Source organism: Protomyctophum parallelum (genome assembly GCF_964188405.1).
Source record: "Protomyctophum parallelum genome assembly, chromosome: 2".
NCBI classification, from domain to species: domain Eukaryota; kingdom Metazoa; phylum Chordata; class Actinopteri; order Myctophiformes; family Myctophidae; genus Protomyctophum; species Protomyctophum parallelum.
Window position 1 is genome coordinate 53,007,119 of NC_139699.1, and position 18,877 is coordinate 53,025,995.

Genomic DNA, 18,877 nt, shown 5'->3' on the forward strand with positions numbered 1-18,877 from the left:
AGAGGCAGGAACCCCAAAGCCTTCCCCAGGAGCCGGGGCCCCAGGCACAGCACGCGCACCTTCACATCGCGGAAGCAGTGGTTGATCATGCGCAGGTGCACATTCACCTTGGTTGTGATCCGGATCAGACACTTCACCATGGTGGCTCAAGGAGAATGAACAACCTTGAGTCCGACTTCTACTGTCGTGTCTTCTACAGGCACCCAGTCTCTCCCTCTCTCACCATGTCTTTATTTCACAAACTTGCTCAGCGCTGTGTCCTTGTCCCAGGCTGTGGCAGTGAGACCCCCTAGGCAGGCAGCCAGAAGGACAGACAGTCTTCCAGGGAGTGAGAGACAAGGCTGGTATGTGGTCCTCCCACCATGGAGACACATATGACCCTGACACTGGAGGCTATTTTCAGGGTAGTGATATTATTACCAGTGGAAATAACAACACACAAAGAACACACATGGGGCTTGTTTCACTGTTGCTACAGTGCAGTGTGATACCACAGCCTGAATTCTTAACGCCTTGTTTATATTTAGAGCACTCTGTTTCCTGGTACAATTATTTGTTCTAAACAATATTTCTAATGTTCTACATACCGGTATGGTAAACCAGTTGAAACAGATTGACCAGACAATAAAACAGGTATTATTAGAGCAGGGCTTGACTTTACCAACCAGCCACGTGTTGCAGAGCAGCAGCATTACAATTACAAGCCAATAGAAAGACACGGTGCCTGAATTCTTTTAGGGTTGATAGGTTTGTGTGCTGAAAATAGCAAAGGAGTCTCATCGCTGCGTGTTGAGCGTTACTGGCAATGTATGCCAGTATTGTTGGCGCATGACACTGCCAGTCTGCCACAAAAAAGTATAGATAATAGACATTAGGCTATGACAGAAGATGTTGTAGGTGGAGAATTCACTATGATTAATATGTATGAATGTATTGAGACAATCGCCTGATGTAATTGAATGAAAACCGTTCTTTCATCAAACCAAAGATAAATTCAAAATTCAAAATGTAGCCTACGGTTTGTGTGTGAGTGTCTCACTCAGATCGTACCATAGACATGTGGCGTGCTCTCTAGATGTGAGCATGTCAAATTATTATAATGTGCAAGCATTGGCACCTAAATCTAATACACCCATTAAGGTTAAAGTTAAAAGGTTAAAGTCCTAAACCTGAACCCAAACTGCAAAACCAGCCTGACCGGCAGGGTGACATTTCCTCGTCAAAATGTTTCCTTTGCACTCCGCACACAGTACAGTACAGATGATGAATGAGCATGTGTGTGTGTGTGTGTGTGTGTGTGTGTGTGTGTGTGTGTGTGTGTGTGTGTGTGTGTGTGTGTGTGTGTGTGTGTGTGCACACGTGTGAGAGGGAAAGAGTGAATTGTAGTTCTCTAATTAGTTCAGTAATAATGTAATTTGACCTCAAACTAATTGCAAAAGAGCCAAACTCAGCTGATTTTATATCTTCAATATATCCTGAATAACAGAAAAAGACTTGCCTGGAATTGTCTGAGGGGAAAGTGTTGAAAATGGCCTGTACAGTATGGCCACCATAGACATCCTATATAAGGCAAATATTTTCAAAATTTCCGTTTGCTTTAAGTAGCATGTGACGTGTAAACTAGGGTGTTTTCATGATGCTGAATCCATTCCAAGCATTAGTTTAGCATAGAAACACTCCTTGGGCTAATAACGGCCTTAGCCACTTGCCCAAATGTGCTGACCTCATCACATTTGTGATGACCATTTTCAACACTTTCCCCTCAGACAATTCCAGGCAACTTTATTTAGGATATATTGAAGATACAAAATCAGCTGAGTTTGGTTCTTTTGAAATTAGTTTGAGGTTGATCCTGTATTTTCCATAGAGTTCCTGTACCATAGAAACAAAGCATGCGATGCCACACATACTGGATGACGATCAACATACTGAAATAGACCTCTGTGCTGTGACCAATCACTGACCCTCACAGCTGTGCTGTGACCAATCAATGACCCTCACTGCCTCTTCACTGTGACCTAATCAGTGAACCTTGCTGCCTCTTCACTGTGACCAATGACTAAACCTTGCTGCCAATCCAAATACTCCCTTTGAAGCAACATGGGAACACCACACTGAAAAATCCACACCTAGTCCTACACTATAGACCGATTCACAGAGGGGTGCCCTGGGCGCGGCCATTACTGAGGGGTAATCCATGGAGCAGGTGCTCCGTAGGCCAGGTGTAGCTAATCAGTGCTGCTGCACTCAATGGTACACCTCAGTAATGGCCGCACCCAGGAAACCCTCTGTGAATCGGTCTATACAGTGAAGCACAACAATTCTGTGAATGTTGCCACTGGGGCAGCAGTGGCTCAGGAGCTTGAACAGTCCGATCTTAGGCTCCCCCAGAGTTAGTATCGAAGTGTCCTTGAGAAAGACACGCCGTCCGTGTGTGTTAATGGGTGAATGTAATGCACATTGTAAAACGCCTTGGATAAAGGTGCTATATACGGTAAATGCACCATTTACCATTTACTGGTGTGTGTGTGTGTGTGTGTGTGTGTGTGTGTGTGTGTGTGTGTGTGTGTGTGTGTGTGTGTGTGTGTGTGTGTGTGTGTGTGTGTGTGGGTGTGAGCGTGCGTGTTTGCGTGTGTGCGTATATTCAACCAAGCACATTGACTACACAAAGGGAGAATTGTTACTTCTGAAAGTGTAGAAATAGAATGGTTTGGAAAGGAAACAGCTAAGAAATACTACTCTCCTACAGAAAGAACAAATCTAATGCTGCAAGACAGAGATTTGTATTCAATCTGTACATGCCTTTTATATTCTTCTCTTTGGATAAATGTCAACATCAGTTGATGCTTTGTAACTATGACTTAAATGTCTTCTTTTCTTTTTTTGGAAAGCAGTTCTTCTTTTTAATTTCAATATACGTTTTTAGAACAAACAAAAAACATTGCATGGATGCACCTGGGACGTATCCTCAGTGATGTATCCCAAGGTCATCGGGGGTTTCAGGTCTCGCAACATCATACCCCTCACTCAGGTGACCCAGCCGGGGTGATCATGGCCGGACTTACGTCCCAGTAGCTACCCACAATCAGTCCCATTAGGGAAAGACAGGGACAGCTAGGGTCACACAGTCTGCCGCTCCCGAACTACTCTGCTGGGACTGGGAGGTCTGGCGCGTGGAAGGTGCAGCCATGGACCTGTGCGTTGCACCAGGCTCCCAGCACCAGATACTTCCACATTCAGGAGTGTCGGATTATTGAGCCGCAATTGTTCCGCAGGCTCCACCGGCAGGGAAACGGTGGTACTGCAGGCTCCACTTGCGGCTTGAATGGCCCTCCTAAAAGGCCTTACCGTGGGATGTTGGACTCACGGAAGACACACTCTGGGGTGAGGGTTGGCACTGCTCCCGTCTACATTCCGGGTGCCAACCATCTTAAATGGTAAACCTTTTTTTTTGTTCCCCTTTCTCCCCAATGTTGTCATTATACCAATTGATTCCTCCCACTGCTTGCCACTTGTGTTGACCCTACTGGCTCACCTGCCGGTGAGGAACCCCCATCGGCAGGACGTATCGCCCTAATCCTACTCCAACCACTCAACATTCCCTTCTTACAGGTGCCGCCCTAGCCTGTAGGTACAGTGTTGGAGTATGTGCAGTGATATGTGATCCTCCCCGCCCGTCTTCCCTCCCATGAAAACAGGCCAGTTGTATTCATATAGAAACAAAACAGGCCAGTTGTATTCATATAGACGCTAAACAGGCCAGTTGTATTCATATAGAAACAAAACAGACCAGTTGTATTCATATAGAAACAAAACAGACCAGTTGTATTCATATAGAAACAAAACAGACCAGTTGTATTCATATAGACGCTCCACAAGCCGGATGCACATCAGTGGATTCGAACCCCTATAGACTCCATGGTGGTGGGCAGTCTTGACATCAGGACTTCTGTACTTTCAAAATGACCAGCTCAACAAGATCTACCCACCTGAAAATAGTTAAAATATGTACCTGAGGGTGCTTTAGAATAGCGGTGCTGGCATTACATATAAGACAAATGGACTTGGAATGGGAAATAGAGGAGGAGAGATGGAATAAGTAGGGTCTTTTGTATTTAATTTATAATGCTACCGATGTTTGTGCACAGCAACACTGAAAACAAAATGTTGCATTGTTGATTTGAGCTGACAGGAGCTTTTTGATGTCAATCAATCAAGTCACCTACACAGCCTTTGTGATCTACTGGTACTTTTGGGCACCCCTGATCTATTGGAACCTGTTTTCTTCTGTACTCTACATTACATCTATTGGAACCTGTTTTCTGTACCGTACATTACATCTATTGGAACCTGTTTTCTGTACCGTACATTAGATCTATTGGAACCTGTTTTCTGTACCGTACATTAGATCTATTGGAACCTGTTTTCTGTCTTCTGTACTCTACATTAGATCTATTGGAACCTGTTTTCTTCTGTACTCTACATTAGATCTATTGGAACCTGTTTTCTGTACCGTACATTAGATCTATTGGAACCTGTTTTCTGTACCGTACATTAGATCTATTGGAACCTGTTTTCTGTCTTCTGTACTCTACATTAGATCTATTGGAACCTGTTTTCTTCTGTACTCTACATTACATCTATTGGAACCTGTTTTCTGTACCGTACATTAGATCTATTGGAACCTGTTTTCTGTACCGTACATTAGATCTATTGGAACCTGTTTTCTGTCTTCTGTACTCTACATTAGATCTATTGGAACCTGTTTTCTTCTGTACTCTACATTAGATCTATTGGAACCTGTTTTCTGTCTTCTGTACTCTACATTAGATCTATTGGAACCTGTTTTCTGTCTTCTGTACTCTACATTAGATCTATTGGAACCTGTTTTCTGTCTTCTGTACTCTACATTAGATCTATTGGAACCTGTTTTCTGTCTTCTGTACTCTACATTAGATCTATTGGAACCTGTTTTCTTCTGTACTCTACATTAGATCTATTGGAACCTGTTTTCTGTACCGTACATTAGATCTATTGGAACCTGTTTTCTTCTGTACTCTACATTAGATCTATTGGAACCTGTTTTCTTCTGTACTCTACATTACATCTATTGGAACCTGTTTTCTGTCTTCTGTACTCTACATTAGATCTATTGGAACCTGTTTTCTGTCTTCTGTACTCTACATTAGATCTATTGGAACCTGTTTTCTTCTGTACTCTACATTAGATCTATTGGAACCTGTTTTCTTCTGTACTCTACATTAGATCTATTGGAACCTGTTTTCTTCTGTACTCTACATTAGATCTATTGGAACCTGTTTTCTGTCTTCTGTACTCTACATTAGATCTATTGGAACCTGTTTTCTTCTGTACTCTACATTAGATCTATTGGAACCTGTTTTCTTCTGTACTCTACATTAGATCTATTGGAACCTGTTTTCTGTCTTCTGTACTCTACATTAGATCTATTGGAACCTGTTTTCTTCTGTACTCTACATTAGATCTATTGGAACCTGTTTTCTTCTGTACCGTACATTAGATCTATTGGAACCTGTTTTCTGTCTTCTGTACTCTACATTAGATCTATTGGAACCTGTTTTCTGTCTTCTGTACTCTACATTAGATCTATTGGAACCTGTTTTCTTCTGTACTCTACATTAGATCTATTGGAACCTGTTTTCTGTCTTCTGTACTCTACATTAGATCTATTGGAACCTGTTTTCTGTTTTCTGTACTCTACATTAGATCTATTGGAACCTGTTTTCTGTCTTCTGTACTCTACATTAGATCTATTGGAACCTGTTTTCTTCTGTACTCTACATTAGATCTATTGGAACCTGTTTTCTGTACCGTACATTAGATCTATTGGAACCTGTTTTCTGTACCGTACATTAGATCTATTGGAACCTGTTTTCTGTCTTCTGTACTCTACATTAGATCTATTGGAACCTGTTTTCTTCTGTACTCTACATTACATCTATTGGAACCTGTTTTCTGTCTTCTGTACTCTACATTAGATCTATTGGAACCTGTTTTCTTCTGTACTCTACATTAGATCTATTGGAACCTGTTTTCTTCTGTACTCTACATTAGATCTATTGGAACCTGTTTTCTTCTGTACTCTACATTAGATCTATTGGAACCTGTTTTCTTCTGTACCGTACATTAGATCTATTGGAACCTGTTTTCTGTCTTCTGTACTCTACATTAGATCTATTGGAACCTGTTTTCTGTCTTCTGTACTCTACATTAGATCTATTGGAACCTGTTTTCTGTCTTCTGTACTCTACATTAGATCTATTGGAACCTGTTTTCTTCTGTACTCTACATTAGATCTATTGGAACCTGTTTTCTGTCTTCTGTACTCTACATTAGATCTATTGGAACCTGTTTTCTGTTTTCTGTACTCTACATTAGATCTATTGGAACCTGTTTTCTGTCTTCTGTACTCTACATTAGATCTATTGGAACCTGTTTTCTTCTGTACTCTACATTAGATCTATTGGAACCTGTTTTCTGTACCGTACATTAGATCTATTGGAACCTGTTTTCTGTACCGTACATTAGATCTATTGGAACCTGTTTTCTTCTGTACTCTACATTACATCTATTGGAACCTGTTTTCCAATGGATAGTTATTATTTAGACACAAGCTCTAGTCAGTACTTTTCATTGGTTAAATATAAATTAAAAGCCAAAAATAGCAGATCTACAACACCACACATCACAATTCGATGTAGTATAGACTATTTTTCTACTTTTGTGACGAAGAACATTTACGGGGGGGGAAGTTGAAAGACGGAGATACTACACTTTTTTTGAATGATTGATTAATTGATTGATTGATTCTTACCCTCCATGATAGAGATGTGTACAGCTCTCCGTCTCGTCCTAGGCACGCTGGTTAGTCTGGGACCGTGAGTGATTGACGGACAGCTCCTACTGGGCACCAGGCCAGCTCTGAACACACACACACACACACACACACACACACACACACACACACACACACGCACGCACACAGTTGTGTACACATATACTGTTTTACGTGTCTGAAACACACATAATAATCACATGTACACAACTGAAAGGTGGTTGCATATAGGGGGTCTCACCTGTGAATCTCGGGGGGGTCACGTTTAATTTTGGCACTTTGCTCCATGACCTCTTTTGCAACTCTGCCACTGGACGAACAAAAACAAACATATAAGGGGGAAAATATTTTCAATTTAATTTCAAGACCTTTATCCCGCAGACCATGGGGGCAATTCAGTCGCCAGAGGGAGCACATCAGTACTGTAGATACAGCAGGGTAAAAACATCACACACAAAAGAAACACTATCAATAATGAACAATAGCATGTATAAAACAGTATACACCCTCATCTGATTAAAACCAGAAATACTAAGGCAACAATTCACACACTCCAACCATCATCATCATCATTTTTCGACCGCGGTCGAGATCATGGATTTCACAATGCCACGCCAGACTTTCCGGTCCTTCATTGCTATCCCCAGTTCCTGGTTACTGATGCATGTGTCCCTAGCGATGACATCAGGGAACGACAGTTTTCTACCTCTGGTCTGCTTTGAGGCAGGACTCCAGAGAAGAAGGGAAGATATAACCTCATTGTCAGCTCTGTAGCAGTGGCCGGCAAACTGTGTTCTTCTGGATCGGACTAGTGAAGAAACACGGGGAAGGTTGCCGTATATTAGATTAGTCGATGGGTGGCTCTTCCAAGACACTCCAACCAAGTACAGGCAAATATTAGTCCATGTTAACTGTTATTTCAGCTAGGCTATTTGCTAATCAAGCAGATGACACAACATTTAAGCATAGCAATGGTTGATATGTTTCTAAACCTTTCAGTTGTCAATAAATGATCCATGCGTTTAGAAAGAAGCACTCTGGACATGATATCCAAAGCACTGTGGATACGCACATTCACGTAGACTAGAGATCGGCTATATGTGACTTAAGTGGTTAATGTGTCTGTATTTGACACTGTATTAATGTACAAAAACAATTGCTGATGGATGCCAAGGAACCAGGCTGGTCGTGTGTGAGCGTGTCAGAAAAGACAGAAAAACGCCACCGCGAAAGCTGAACGCGGTATTGGGCCAAATTTAGTTTAGCCACAAGCCCACAACACATACAATGAGATTTGCATTGATTTTCAACACCTTCAACAACCTTCTATCATTTCAGTCATACCTGAATCTAAAGCGACTGCCCTTGAAGAAGAGGTTACTACTGGACACCGTACGGACCTGGCTGGACTTCTCCAACCTTAGAGAAAACAAACAGATGCATACTGTACATGCAGCATAAGAACAACCACGACAACCACAACTATGTATCGGATTGTGCTACACTGTATGTATAGAAGAAATACTGCACAAAAACAATCACATGACACCATGCTAGGATGAGTACAAAATAAAGCATTACAGTATTTTGTTTAATTCATTCACATTATTTTAAACTGCTGTTTGTGTCACGAGGACTTCCACATAGAATGTGAATATTAAGCTGAAAAAGCGTAATTATCATTTGAAACAAGGTTGATTTTTCTCTTCAACTTGTATGGACCACTGAGGATCCTTGGACCCCCAGCAGGGGTGTTTGAGAACTAGTGACTTACTTGAAGAAGGACTGGTTCTCGACTCCGCACTTCCATAGGTGTTTACAGGCCTCAGGTGTAGGTGCAAAGTATGTCAGTATGATCTTCTTTTCCTGTAATGTGTACATCGTATGACAGTGACTACCTATATTCCCCTTTGTTACGTTTAATTTCAATACTGTACAGCTCCCATTCCCTTTGGATTTCACTTCACTTTTTTTTAAATAATAATTGTTCTTTTCTGCTAAGGGGTGGATTGGAGTTATTGCACTCCTATAGTAATGTACTGTAAATGGTAAAATGCATTGCTAAATGGTGCATTTATATAGCGCCTTTATCCAAGGCGCTTTACATAGATTCACCCATTCATACACCGATTGTGGCAGAAGCCATGCAAGGTACCAACCAGCACATCGGGAGCAATTTGGGGTTCAGTGTCTTGCCCAAGGACACTTCGACATGTAGACAGGAGGAGCCGGGATTCGAACCGCCGACCCATGGATCATTGGACGACCTGCTCTACCTCCCGAGCCACAGCCACTGTACTGTTAGAGATGCTATTGTTGATGTATTTTGTTGGGGACTCTAACCCTAAACCTAACTTCACTAAAGCAATGCCCAAACTTAACCCTAACCTCACAAACACTGAATGTGACCTCAAAACCCAGTCCGCCTAGCAAAACTAACAAGACCTTTTTGCTTGATTATCCTCATTTCTGGTCACGTGCTGAACCAATTATGATGTAATTTCCTACTCAGTGGCTTGTGATGCACATCTTCTTTTCTTGTTTTCTTGTTTTTTTAAGGTGGGTCATGGTGGGTTTTGTAAGGCTCTACATTTTGTCTTGGTGTGGTTTTTAAGCCTTCCACCAATCTGCATGGTAATGAGGCTTTGATGTCATGTCCTATCAAATCAGAGTACTTCTTCCACCTCTGCTGACTAAGTGAATTTGTTTCTGAAAACCAGGGCCTAAAGGTGCGTTCAGACTTGGATGGCGCGATTACATACAAAGTCAATGCAAAGACGAGAAGTTGCACAAACGGGCACGGCACAAGCGGGGCGAACCGAGGCGAATACATATATTCAGGTCTGAACGCAGCTTAACACACATTTTAGTACAGTCGTTGCACATTTGGGTCTGCATGTGTTAACGATAGATTACATCATCTCCCCAGTGTCAGCTCCCCCATGCATAAAACAAGACTGTACGCATTTCACTGCAGACGGGTACCCACAGTCACCCACCTCGCTCTGATTTGCATATATATGGAATGTCTTTGCTTCAAACTTCAGTTTGGTCACCTCTTCCCTGAGAGAGAGAGAGAGAGAGAGAGAGAGAGAGAGAGAGAGAGGGGTGAAAAAGGTAGTTTTGGTGTCGGGTGAAAACCTGGTAGGTTTTTGGTGTCTCTGTATACACAAACATTGAAGCCAAAAGTGAGGACAGAAAAGTAAAGATGCAAATTGTGATTGGCCGGAATGACATTTGTGATGATTTGATTGGTTGATCACGGATGTATGATGTATATCATGTATCATAAGAGCGCCCCTCACTTCACACCGGTGTGATTTTTGAGGGGATCTTTTGACCCCACACGTGACAATGAAAGGAGATATTAGGTCAAATGTTCGCCAAATATGACGTACATTTGTGGCAACAGGCATTATGATTGGCCAGTATGTGATTTTCACCCGGTAAATTGTATTTTTGTAATTTTCATAATGTTCCTGGCGGGTGGGTCTTTCAGTACCTTCATGATAAATGGTGCATTTATATAGCGCCTTTATCCATAGCAATACCCATTCATACACCGATGACAGAGGAAACCATGCAGGGCACCAACCTGCACATCGGGAGCACCCATTCATACACCGATGACAGAGGAAACTAGAAAAAGTGCCCTTCTGGGCACAGGTCTCCACCAGGATAGGAATGTAGGACATGGCATGACTATGGAGATCATGTGTACCGATTTGCGTGAAATTTGGATAAAATCTGAAGGAGTAATAATAGAAAATGTGTTTTACATATGTCGGCCTCCTGGTGGCGCTATAAAGAGCAGATGTGAAAAATTCCAGGCAAAGGTTTTTCCTTGGCCTCTAGGGAGTTGGCATACAAAGTTATCCACAGATCCGTGCAGATAGAGGTAAAAACACTTTTCGGCCAGTTATAGCGCCACCTTGAGGCTGAGTTGAAATTGTTCATGTGGCATTTCGTCCTCGGCCTAGTGGGAATGTGGGTGCACAATTTCACGGAAATCACGCGATGTGTTCATGATTTGCAGCATTTTGTTTGAAAGTGAGCATTCCTGTGAACTTTGGAAGCCAATCTTAACCAATCAGGATGGAGTCTGAGAAATGTGAAAGACCGGTTTCGTTGAATGGCTCTAGAGAGACTGTGTACCAATTTGCGTGATGTTTGGACAAAATCTGTAGGTGTACTGTGCAAAAACTTGTTTTGCACAAAGCGGCCTCCTGGTGGCGCTATAACAGGCCGTTCTGGAAAGTTTGGGGCAGAGGTTCATCGTTGGCATCCAGGGAGTGTGTGTGCAAAATTTGGCATCGACCGGGTTAACGGTGGCCGAGATTAGCTGTTCACGGACGGACACACGGACACACGGACACACGGACGGACGGACGGAGTGCAAAACATACTCTCTCCCCATGCCTTCGGCCTGGTGGAGACAATCATGCAACCTGCACAATTAGGGGTTCATTGTCTTGCTGAAGGACACTTCGACACTGACTCTGGGGGAGCCCGGGTTTGAACTGGCACTCCACTCCACTGATGCTCAGTGACATCATAGAAGGTACGTTTGTTTCCCTGCCCACATCCATGTTTTTTTTTTCTACAGGCAGGTGTTTGTGTGAATTTCACCCGTGTTTACTGTTTAGTGATAGATTGATAGAGAAATACAGTATATATATTTCTTTCTTCACTGGACCATTCTCACTAGGAATGGGTGGACCAAAGGAGAAGTTCCCAGCTCCATTTCCTTTTATTTTATTTTTTACTATTTTTAAAATAATATGCACATTTTTCACAGATTTTGTGAAAAGTCATGATGAAATATTAAGTAGAGTAGCTCAAGTTTCCATGTATTGCTGTACTTCAATATATTTTCACGAGAAATATTTTTTATGGAATATATACATTGGGTAAAATATACCCGTATTTAGTGATGGTGTAAAAATCACACCCATGTGAAGTGAGGGGCGGGCGCTCTTATCATCATACATCACCCAACCTGCAGAACCTCTCCATAATAATTCACCATCTATTCTAACCATATATCTTAATGATAATAATATTAACGAGAATGATGTACATAGCCAATTAGCCGATTTGCTCAGACACATGACGTAAAAAGTATCCTTTCATTGTCACTGGCATTTAATGTTTGTGTTGGCACAAAAACCGATTTTCTCAGACACATATGACGTGAATTCTCCTTTCATTGTCAATAGCAAATGTGACACGAGTTATGACAAAAAGCTGTATATAGAAGGGGCTGGCGCCCCTAAAAAATATGTTTAGTGTTCTAGGGTTCAATTTAAATAGTGAAAACAGCCGATCTGCTTTTGTGTCACACTCTTGTATGATGAAGGAGGTCATTCATTTATGAATAAATCCTAAAAAGTTGAAACATGGAGATTCTGCCCGACAGCAACGATATAAAAAATATAAATATCGGATCGGGAAGAATCGGTATCGGCAGATGCTCAAAATCAAATGATCGAAATCGGATCGGGAGCAATAAAACGTGACATCCCTAGAGCCAAGGAATTCAAGGGGAAAAGTGTCATTTTACCACCTACGGATCAAGAGTATAGGCCAAATTGTGATACTGTTATAGCACCGCCATGCAGGCAATTTGAAAGATTTGGGACAGAGGTTCTGTCTTGGCCAACTCGGACAGTGCGTGCAAAGTTTCATACAGATCGGCCCAATCGATACTGGGTTTCAACCAAATGTGTGCTCACCATTTGAGGAAATGGACCCTCCTGTTTCCCTGGAGCACCGTGAAACCAAATGGAGTAAACGCCAGGAAGGCAGGATTGCCAGATACATCCTGAAACACACACACACACACACACACACACACACACACACACACACACACACACACACACACACACACACACACACACACACACACACACACACACACACACACACACACACACACACACACACACACACACACACACACACACACACACACACACACACACACACACACACACACACACACACACACACACACACACACGGTTTTGCAGTACAAGTAAGAAACCCACAATCAATTCACAGGTGAAAGCTATAATCCATAGCCATAGCTGACATTCATGCAAGAGCCAGCCAGCCAGCCAGCCACCCAGCCGGCCGGCCAGGGAAGATATAATTGCACTTATTTCAACTGAAATATATAAAATATGCTGTGAATATAAGATGCTAGAGTGAGAACGAAGTAACAATGCAAATAGGAGTGCCATGGATGACAAAAATCTGTAGTAAATCTGTAGTACAATCTAGTACAATCTATGCCACCAAAATGTGGAACACCCTACCAACAGTCATTAAGACATGCACTTGACTCCTTCAAAACCACTCTCAAAGGGCACCTACGGACGGCTGCAATTCGAAACTGGCCCCCGTAAAATCTGAATCCCCCACCCACCCCTTTTTCCCCTCACTGTATATGTTTTTTTTTGATGATTTCCTGTTTTTGGCTATATAGAAGTGTATATCTGTACGTTTCAAAATGTTATGATGAATTGAACATGGTAGACCCTATTGTAAATAAGTGTAATGCTTCATGGTGTCGTCCACTGTTAACAGTTTTGTACTGAGTGGCACTTGAAATGTACTGTAATTCTCCAATCTGTTAATAAATACTTCAATCAATCAATAGCACTGAATTTGTTTTTTTTTCAGCATCCTCTGACCTTGCATGGATGAGGGTCCACTCCGTAGGTCTCCAGCATCTGGGCCTTCTGCAGGAAGTTGAGCTCTGATGTATCAGGAGACTGTCCTCTGCAAGGAACCATGGCAGCTCAGACACAAGTATTTTTTGTTTTGTTTTGTTAACATGGGCATTAACTAACAAGCCCTCGGCTATAATAGATATGCTAATTTCCACTTGGCCAGGGCAGATATTGCGTTATGAGCTTCAGGCAGGCTACTTGTCAAGCAGTGGTGTCCTACCTACCTGATACCATGGTCTAAAATCGAAATGTCTCCATTTTCATGCACCTCCAACAACTGCAGATCTACCATAGTAGTTATATTACATATACTCTACTACCATACAAATGTAAAGCTTTGCAGAGACGGAGCCTATCTCCTGTTTCTGTATAGCGTAATGCGGCTTGATGTACAAGCTCCCCCAGCCATGATGTACAAGTACAGCCCCCTGGACATGACGCTAGTATGTCGCAGGCGCAGGGACATACCTCCAATCCCACCCTTGATGCTGAGTGCCAAGCAGGGAGGCACTGAGTGCCAAGCAGGGAGGCACTTGGTATCACTTGGTATGACCCAGCCGGGGATAGAAGAGAAGAGACCTCCCAACGCGGCAATCTAACCACAAGTCAAATGAGCTGGCTGGCCTTGTGGTTAGAGTACTGTACTACTTATAGGATATTGTATTAACATACTCTACCATTAGAGGGCAGTAGATGATATTCTATATAAGCACGCATTTGCCTATTTGCTGTGTGCGTGTGTGGCCATGCTTTTGTGTGTGCATGCAAGAGAGAGAGAGAGAGAGAGAGAGAGAGAGAGAGAGAGACACCCTCTTTTTACAGGCAAGGATGACCTAAGGTTAATCACACAACAATGTCACAGCAGTATCAAGACAAATCACGCACGAGTGTGCATGCACGCACGCTCGCACGTACGCGCATCCGCGCGCGCGCGCACACACACACACACACACAAACACACACACACACACACGCACACACACACACACGCACACACACGCACACACACACACTCACACACCATGTAATACAGCAAGCCAAAGTCCAGGAAGAGATGAACGGACATCTAGGAATAGAGCGAGTACTCAGCATATAAAGTGAAGCTATGAAATTACATATGCGTGTCCTTGCATATCTCATCACAATATCAGTCTCAATATGTTCTTTCCTTAAGGAGCACAATGTTCATGACCTTGGCGCAGTTGGCGGTTGGACAAAAAATAAAGAACAAAATTGCTGAATAAATACTTAGTCAGTAGGCTAGTCAGCCTTTGGCTGCACAGTTTCAGCTTTTGACTAGATGGTCAGACAATGTTAAAGCTAAACCCTGGGACTAGTTTTAATAAATAAAACGTTATTTTAACCAATCTATATGGTACAGTATTTGAATACAATATAACTAGTAGACTACATCTGTATGGCAGAGTATGTTAATACAATATAACTAGTGCATCTGCATGGTAGAGTATGTTAATACAATACACACAATATAAAGCTCATACGCACAATATCTCCCCTGGCCAAGAGTGAATGCATATCTTGGATGAGCGCTATTGTGTTGGTCGGAGGCTAAGGCCTCCACTAAAACATCTCAGCAGTTTGCACTCTATTCTATACTGTATGACACTTCACAGGTATATAAGGCATGCATGGTTTTCAGTGTGAAATTAATTGTGATGATACAGCCATCGGTGCTCTAACGCCCTTGGCTGCTTCTTTAGTATAATCATGCTGAATAATTCGGCCGATTCAACCGTGAGGCATTAAGTTGAGTCTGAGAAACCTGAGAATGTCCTTCTTTTCTAAAACCTATATACCTAGTTGCCATGGTCAGTGGTCTCCCAGGGCTCTATATTGGTCCAGTAGAATTTCACTCTTCACCAAATCTCACAAGCCCCAGAATAGGGAAGCTAGGGTTCAAGCGGTTAATTTCAGACGGAGAAAAAAGCTAATAAGTTGACTGCCATCTCTGTTTGTACAATGTTTGTTTTCTTTCCTAGAGAAGGTGTCATCACGACTGCTTTCACAGCTCATGTCACACAGTGACACTATAATGACAAGACACTGCTACACACAGTGTTCAATGTGTCATCATGCACAACCCACTCCACACTATCATTCACACATCACACTGATGAGTGAAACCCTAGAAGCAGTGGTGGAGCCACATGGGATATGCATGTTTTAGGTAGGACACAGGAAGGTAAGGATAGACACGCAACGCAACACAACTCTCCAGCTAGGAATCTAATGGAGGCTGTGGTTACTAGCCAGACGATTGCTGAAACATCTGGTGACAGAATGTCACTGTATTCAATGTGGGGGCTAAAACTGAGATTTTAAAACAAAGCATCACAGAACCAAAGCAAATCGATCAAATCTCGCATCTGGCTAATGCGAGACTGCAATTCTTATAATCTCTTGTTACTCATCCTGGTCCAAAAAAATTGGTATTCAGATGGGTAAACGCTCCCCAAAAATCGAGTCTCTGTGACACATCTAGGGGCCGCAATCTGCATTCAAAGATGTTCCTGGAAGCTTTGTCATTGGTTGATTTGCCTGTCTACTTCCTGATTGGTTTCGACCAATGACAAAGCTTCTAGGAAAATCTTTGAATGCAGATTTTGGCCCCTAGATGTGTCACAGATGTGTCACAGAGACTTCTTTTTGGAGCGTTTTACTCATTGCTGGCTGTCTGAATACCAACAAATAATAATAAAGAAATGTCATTGAAATTTAGAGAAATATTGCTTATAGCAGCTTTAATGTAATCTCTTAAAACAGATTCCACTTTTTTCCCTTTTTACCGAATGGGTTCCCAGATTGGGTTTAAGGCCTCCTTTGTCGCTGGAAGTGATGACGTACGACGATGGATGTGACACCATGAGACTAAGATGTACTGTATCATGAACAGGCCTATAACCAGTTACAATTACTGACACATCATTTATCCCTAATGAAAAATCCACTAATAGGAGACAGGACAACCATACAGTAGTACGTGGACGGTCAGGTGTGCCAGTACACCCTGCACGGACGTGAACAGGACAGGTGTCAGCTTACATCAGCTCAGTCTTGTGGATGTCAGAAATCCGTCGCTCCAGCCTCTCAGAGTGCTTTGGGAAGAACTGGAACTTGGAGCTGTAGCCCTCTGGATGTTTCCCAGGGTCATAGTCACCGATCTCAGCTGACAAAAAGAGCATTAAAAAATAATTATAAATAAAATAAATTTGTAAATTGTGACAGATGTTTTAGTTGTGGCTGTTTTAGGCTGTACAAAAGCAAGGAGCTAAACATGGGAGTTAAAGAGACACTTGCATGACATGCACGCACAAATAATTCAAGTCCAGTCCAATCCTTGCTTTGACCATTGGACCATTGATTCTTCTCCACACGTACAGTTACAACAGTTCCCAGCAAACTATTACAGATGGCGTGCCGTGGTTTCCCCCCCCCCCCCCCCCTAAAACATGATCATCAGGTACTATGATTATACTAGGAGGAAGATTTATTTCAATAAAGTGTACAGAAAGTGTTAAAATTATGTTTTTATGTGGCCACACCCACCGGTTCATTAAGTATGCCTGGTTTTCACCTTAGCACCACCCACAGCTGTTGTTGTATGATAATGTGGGAGGGGTTAGGGTTATGATGTCACTAAAATGGTGTTATTTCGATTGGGCCTTTTAACTCAAAGGCTTTCAGCTTTCAGGAAGAAACCAAAAATACACAGGGAATACATATTTGAATATTACAACCACACCTGGGGGTTTATTAGAGTAATGTTAACTCCATAGACACATGCAAAACAGTACAAAAATCGCGGCACTCCATCTTTAACTAAGCGGGGATGTTGTGGTTACGGTACGTTAATTGTGGTCAACAGAATGGCACCAACGCCGTCATTCATTATCAGCGTGGCAGCACCGCAGCCCTGTTGATTATGGCCACCACCTACTACCAGTGCAGTGTCCAATCTGTCAATGAAGTGTGCATACCATACGTCAATAATAATAATACATGAGACTTGAGTCACATTATGGCATATAAGTCACATTATGGCTCCTACAGTAATCAAAAGGCATGAAGCCCAGGATCACATTAGATAATTGACGCAGGGGTGAAAAATGGGTTACAAAATCGTGGGATCAAAATTTAAAACTTAAAACAAAATTTAAAACATGATTATCAGGTCTTATCTTTTTATGTGGGCACCCCCACCAGTTCATGAAGTATGCCTGGTTTGCCTGGTGGGTGGTGATGGGTGGTGATCCACCTGAACTGAAGCCACACCCACAGTGTATGATAAAGGGGGAGGGGTTAGGGGAGGGGCTGATTGTGTGATTACTGTTTTTTTCATTGGCACGTTTGACTGTAAAGGGTTCAGCCTCCAGGAAGAAACCCTAAATACAAAAGGAATACATCATTGCACATAAAAATGACTCCAGGGTGTCTAATGAAGTACTGTCACCTCATAGACACATGAAAAACTGGAAAAATTGTGGCACTATTAGTAGAATGAAAGTAGACTGACAGGAAATGGGGAGAGAGATGGGGGAAAGACACGCGGCACGCCATCAGGCTGGCTCAGCAGCCTAGGTGCCCAGACGGTTGAGCTAACCGTAAGGGCCTGGTACTCCATCTTTAAGGAAGGCATGAAGCCAAAATGTTGGTTGACAAAGAAAATTAATTATACTTTTTATTAAATAATGTCATCATCGCCTTTGAGCTCTTGCTTTTAATCTGCCAGCACTGCAGTGAAGTAAAGGTTTGAGAATGGCCTTTGGTGAAATGTAATTAACTCCACTGAGCTAAAATGAAATCTATCAATCTATGTCAGAGAACCAATAGGAAATGTATGAATATATAAATGTTAACTATGGAAGACTGCCACCGTCTGGCCGTTGCTTCCTTACCAAAAATGAGAACGCCACATTAAAGCATTTCTTTAAACAAAGCAACAAAGCAAATTAGCAATCACCTGAAACCATGACCTCTTGAGCATTTGATTATCAGGTGAGTGAATGAGCAGGTTTGTTCTGGTTGCTGTTAAGAAACCTTGTACCTATGTTGGAGGTTCCATCTGTCTCCATTTCCTTGTGATTGATAGCTTTATTTCCTGCTGCCAATAAAATGTTTACCAGATATCTATCCTCTCCTTGTATCTTTCCCTCCATCAAGTTTCCTAAATCCAAAACTTTGCACTCTCTTATCCCAATATCTTTTGTATCTGATCATGTATCATTTTCCAAAAATCATCCAT

The 18,877-nt window shown here is 42.2% G+C and overlaps 1 protein-coding gene across 2 annotated transcripts in view; it reads right to left on the reverse strand.

The window, feature by feature from the left end:
- LOC310854882 (FERM domain-containing protein 5-like) overlaps nt 1-18,877 on the reverse strand; it is a 115,459-nt gene that overhangs the window by 8,245 nt on the left and 88,337 nt on the right. For both annotated transcript variants that reach the window (XR_014568937.1, XM_083759627.1), the window contains exons 6-13: nt 16,678-16,801; nt 13,576-13,663; nt 12,610-12,698; nt 9,874-9,937; nt 8,649-8,740; nt 8,219-8,293; nt 7,116-7,184; nt 6,854-6,960 (exon numbers count right to left, since the gene is read on the reverse strand). Coding sequence is in view for 1 of the 2 variants with exons in the window: in XM_083759627.1 (XP_083615753.1) it covers nt 6,854-6,960; nt 7,116-7,184; nt 8,219-8,293; nt 8,649-8,740; nt 9,874-9,937; nt 12,610-12,698; nt 13,576-13,663; nt 16,678-16,801 (708 nt within the window). In the remaining variant the exon portion in view is untranslated. The remainder of the gene's footprint in view (nt 1-6,853; nt 6,961-7,115; nt 7,185-8,218; nt 8,294-8,648; nt 8,741-9,873; nt 9,938-12,609; nt 12,699-13,575; nt 13,664-16,677; nt 16,802-18,877) is intronic.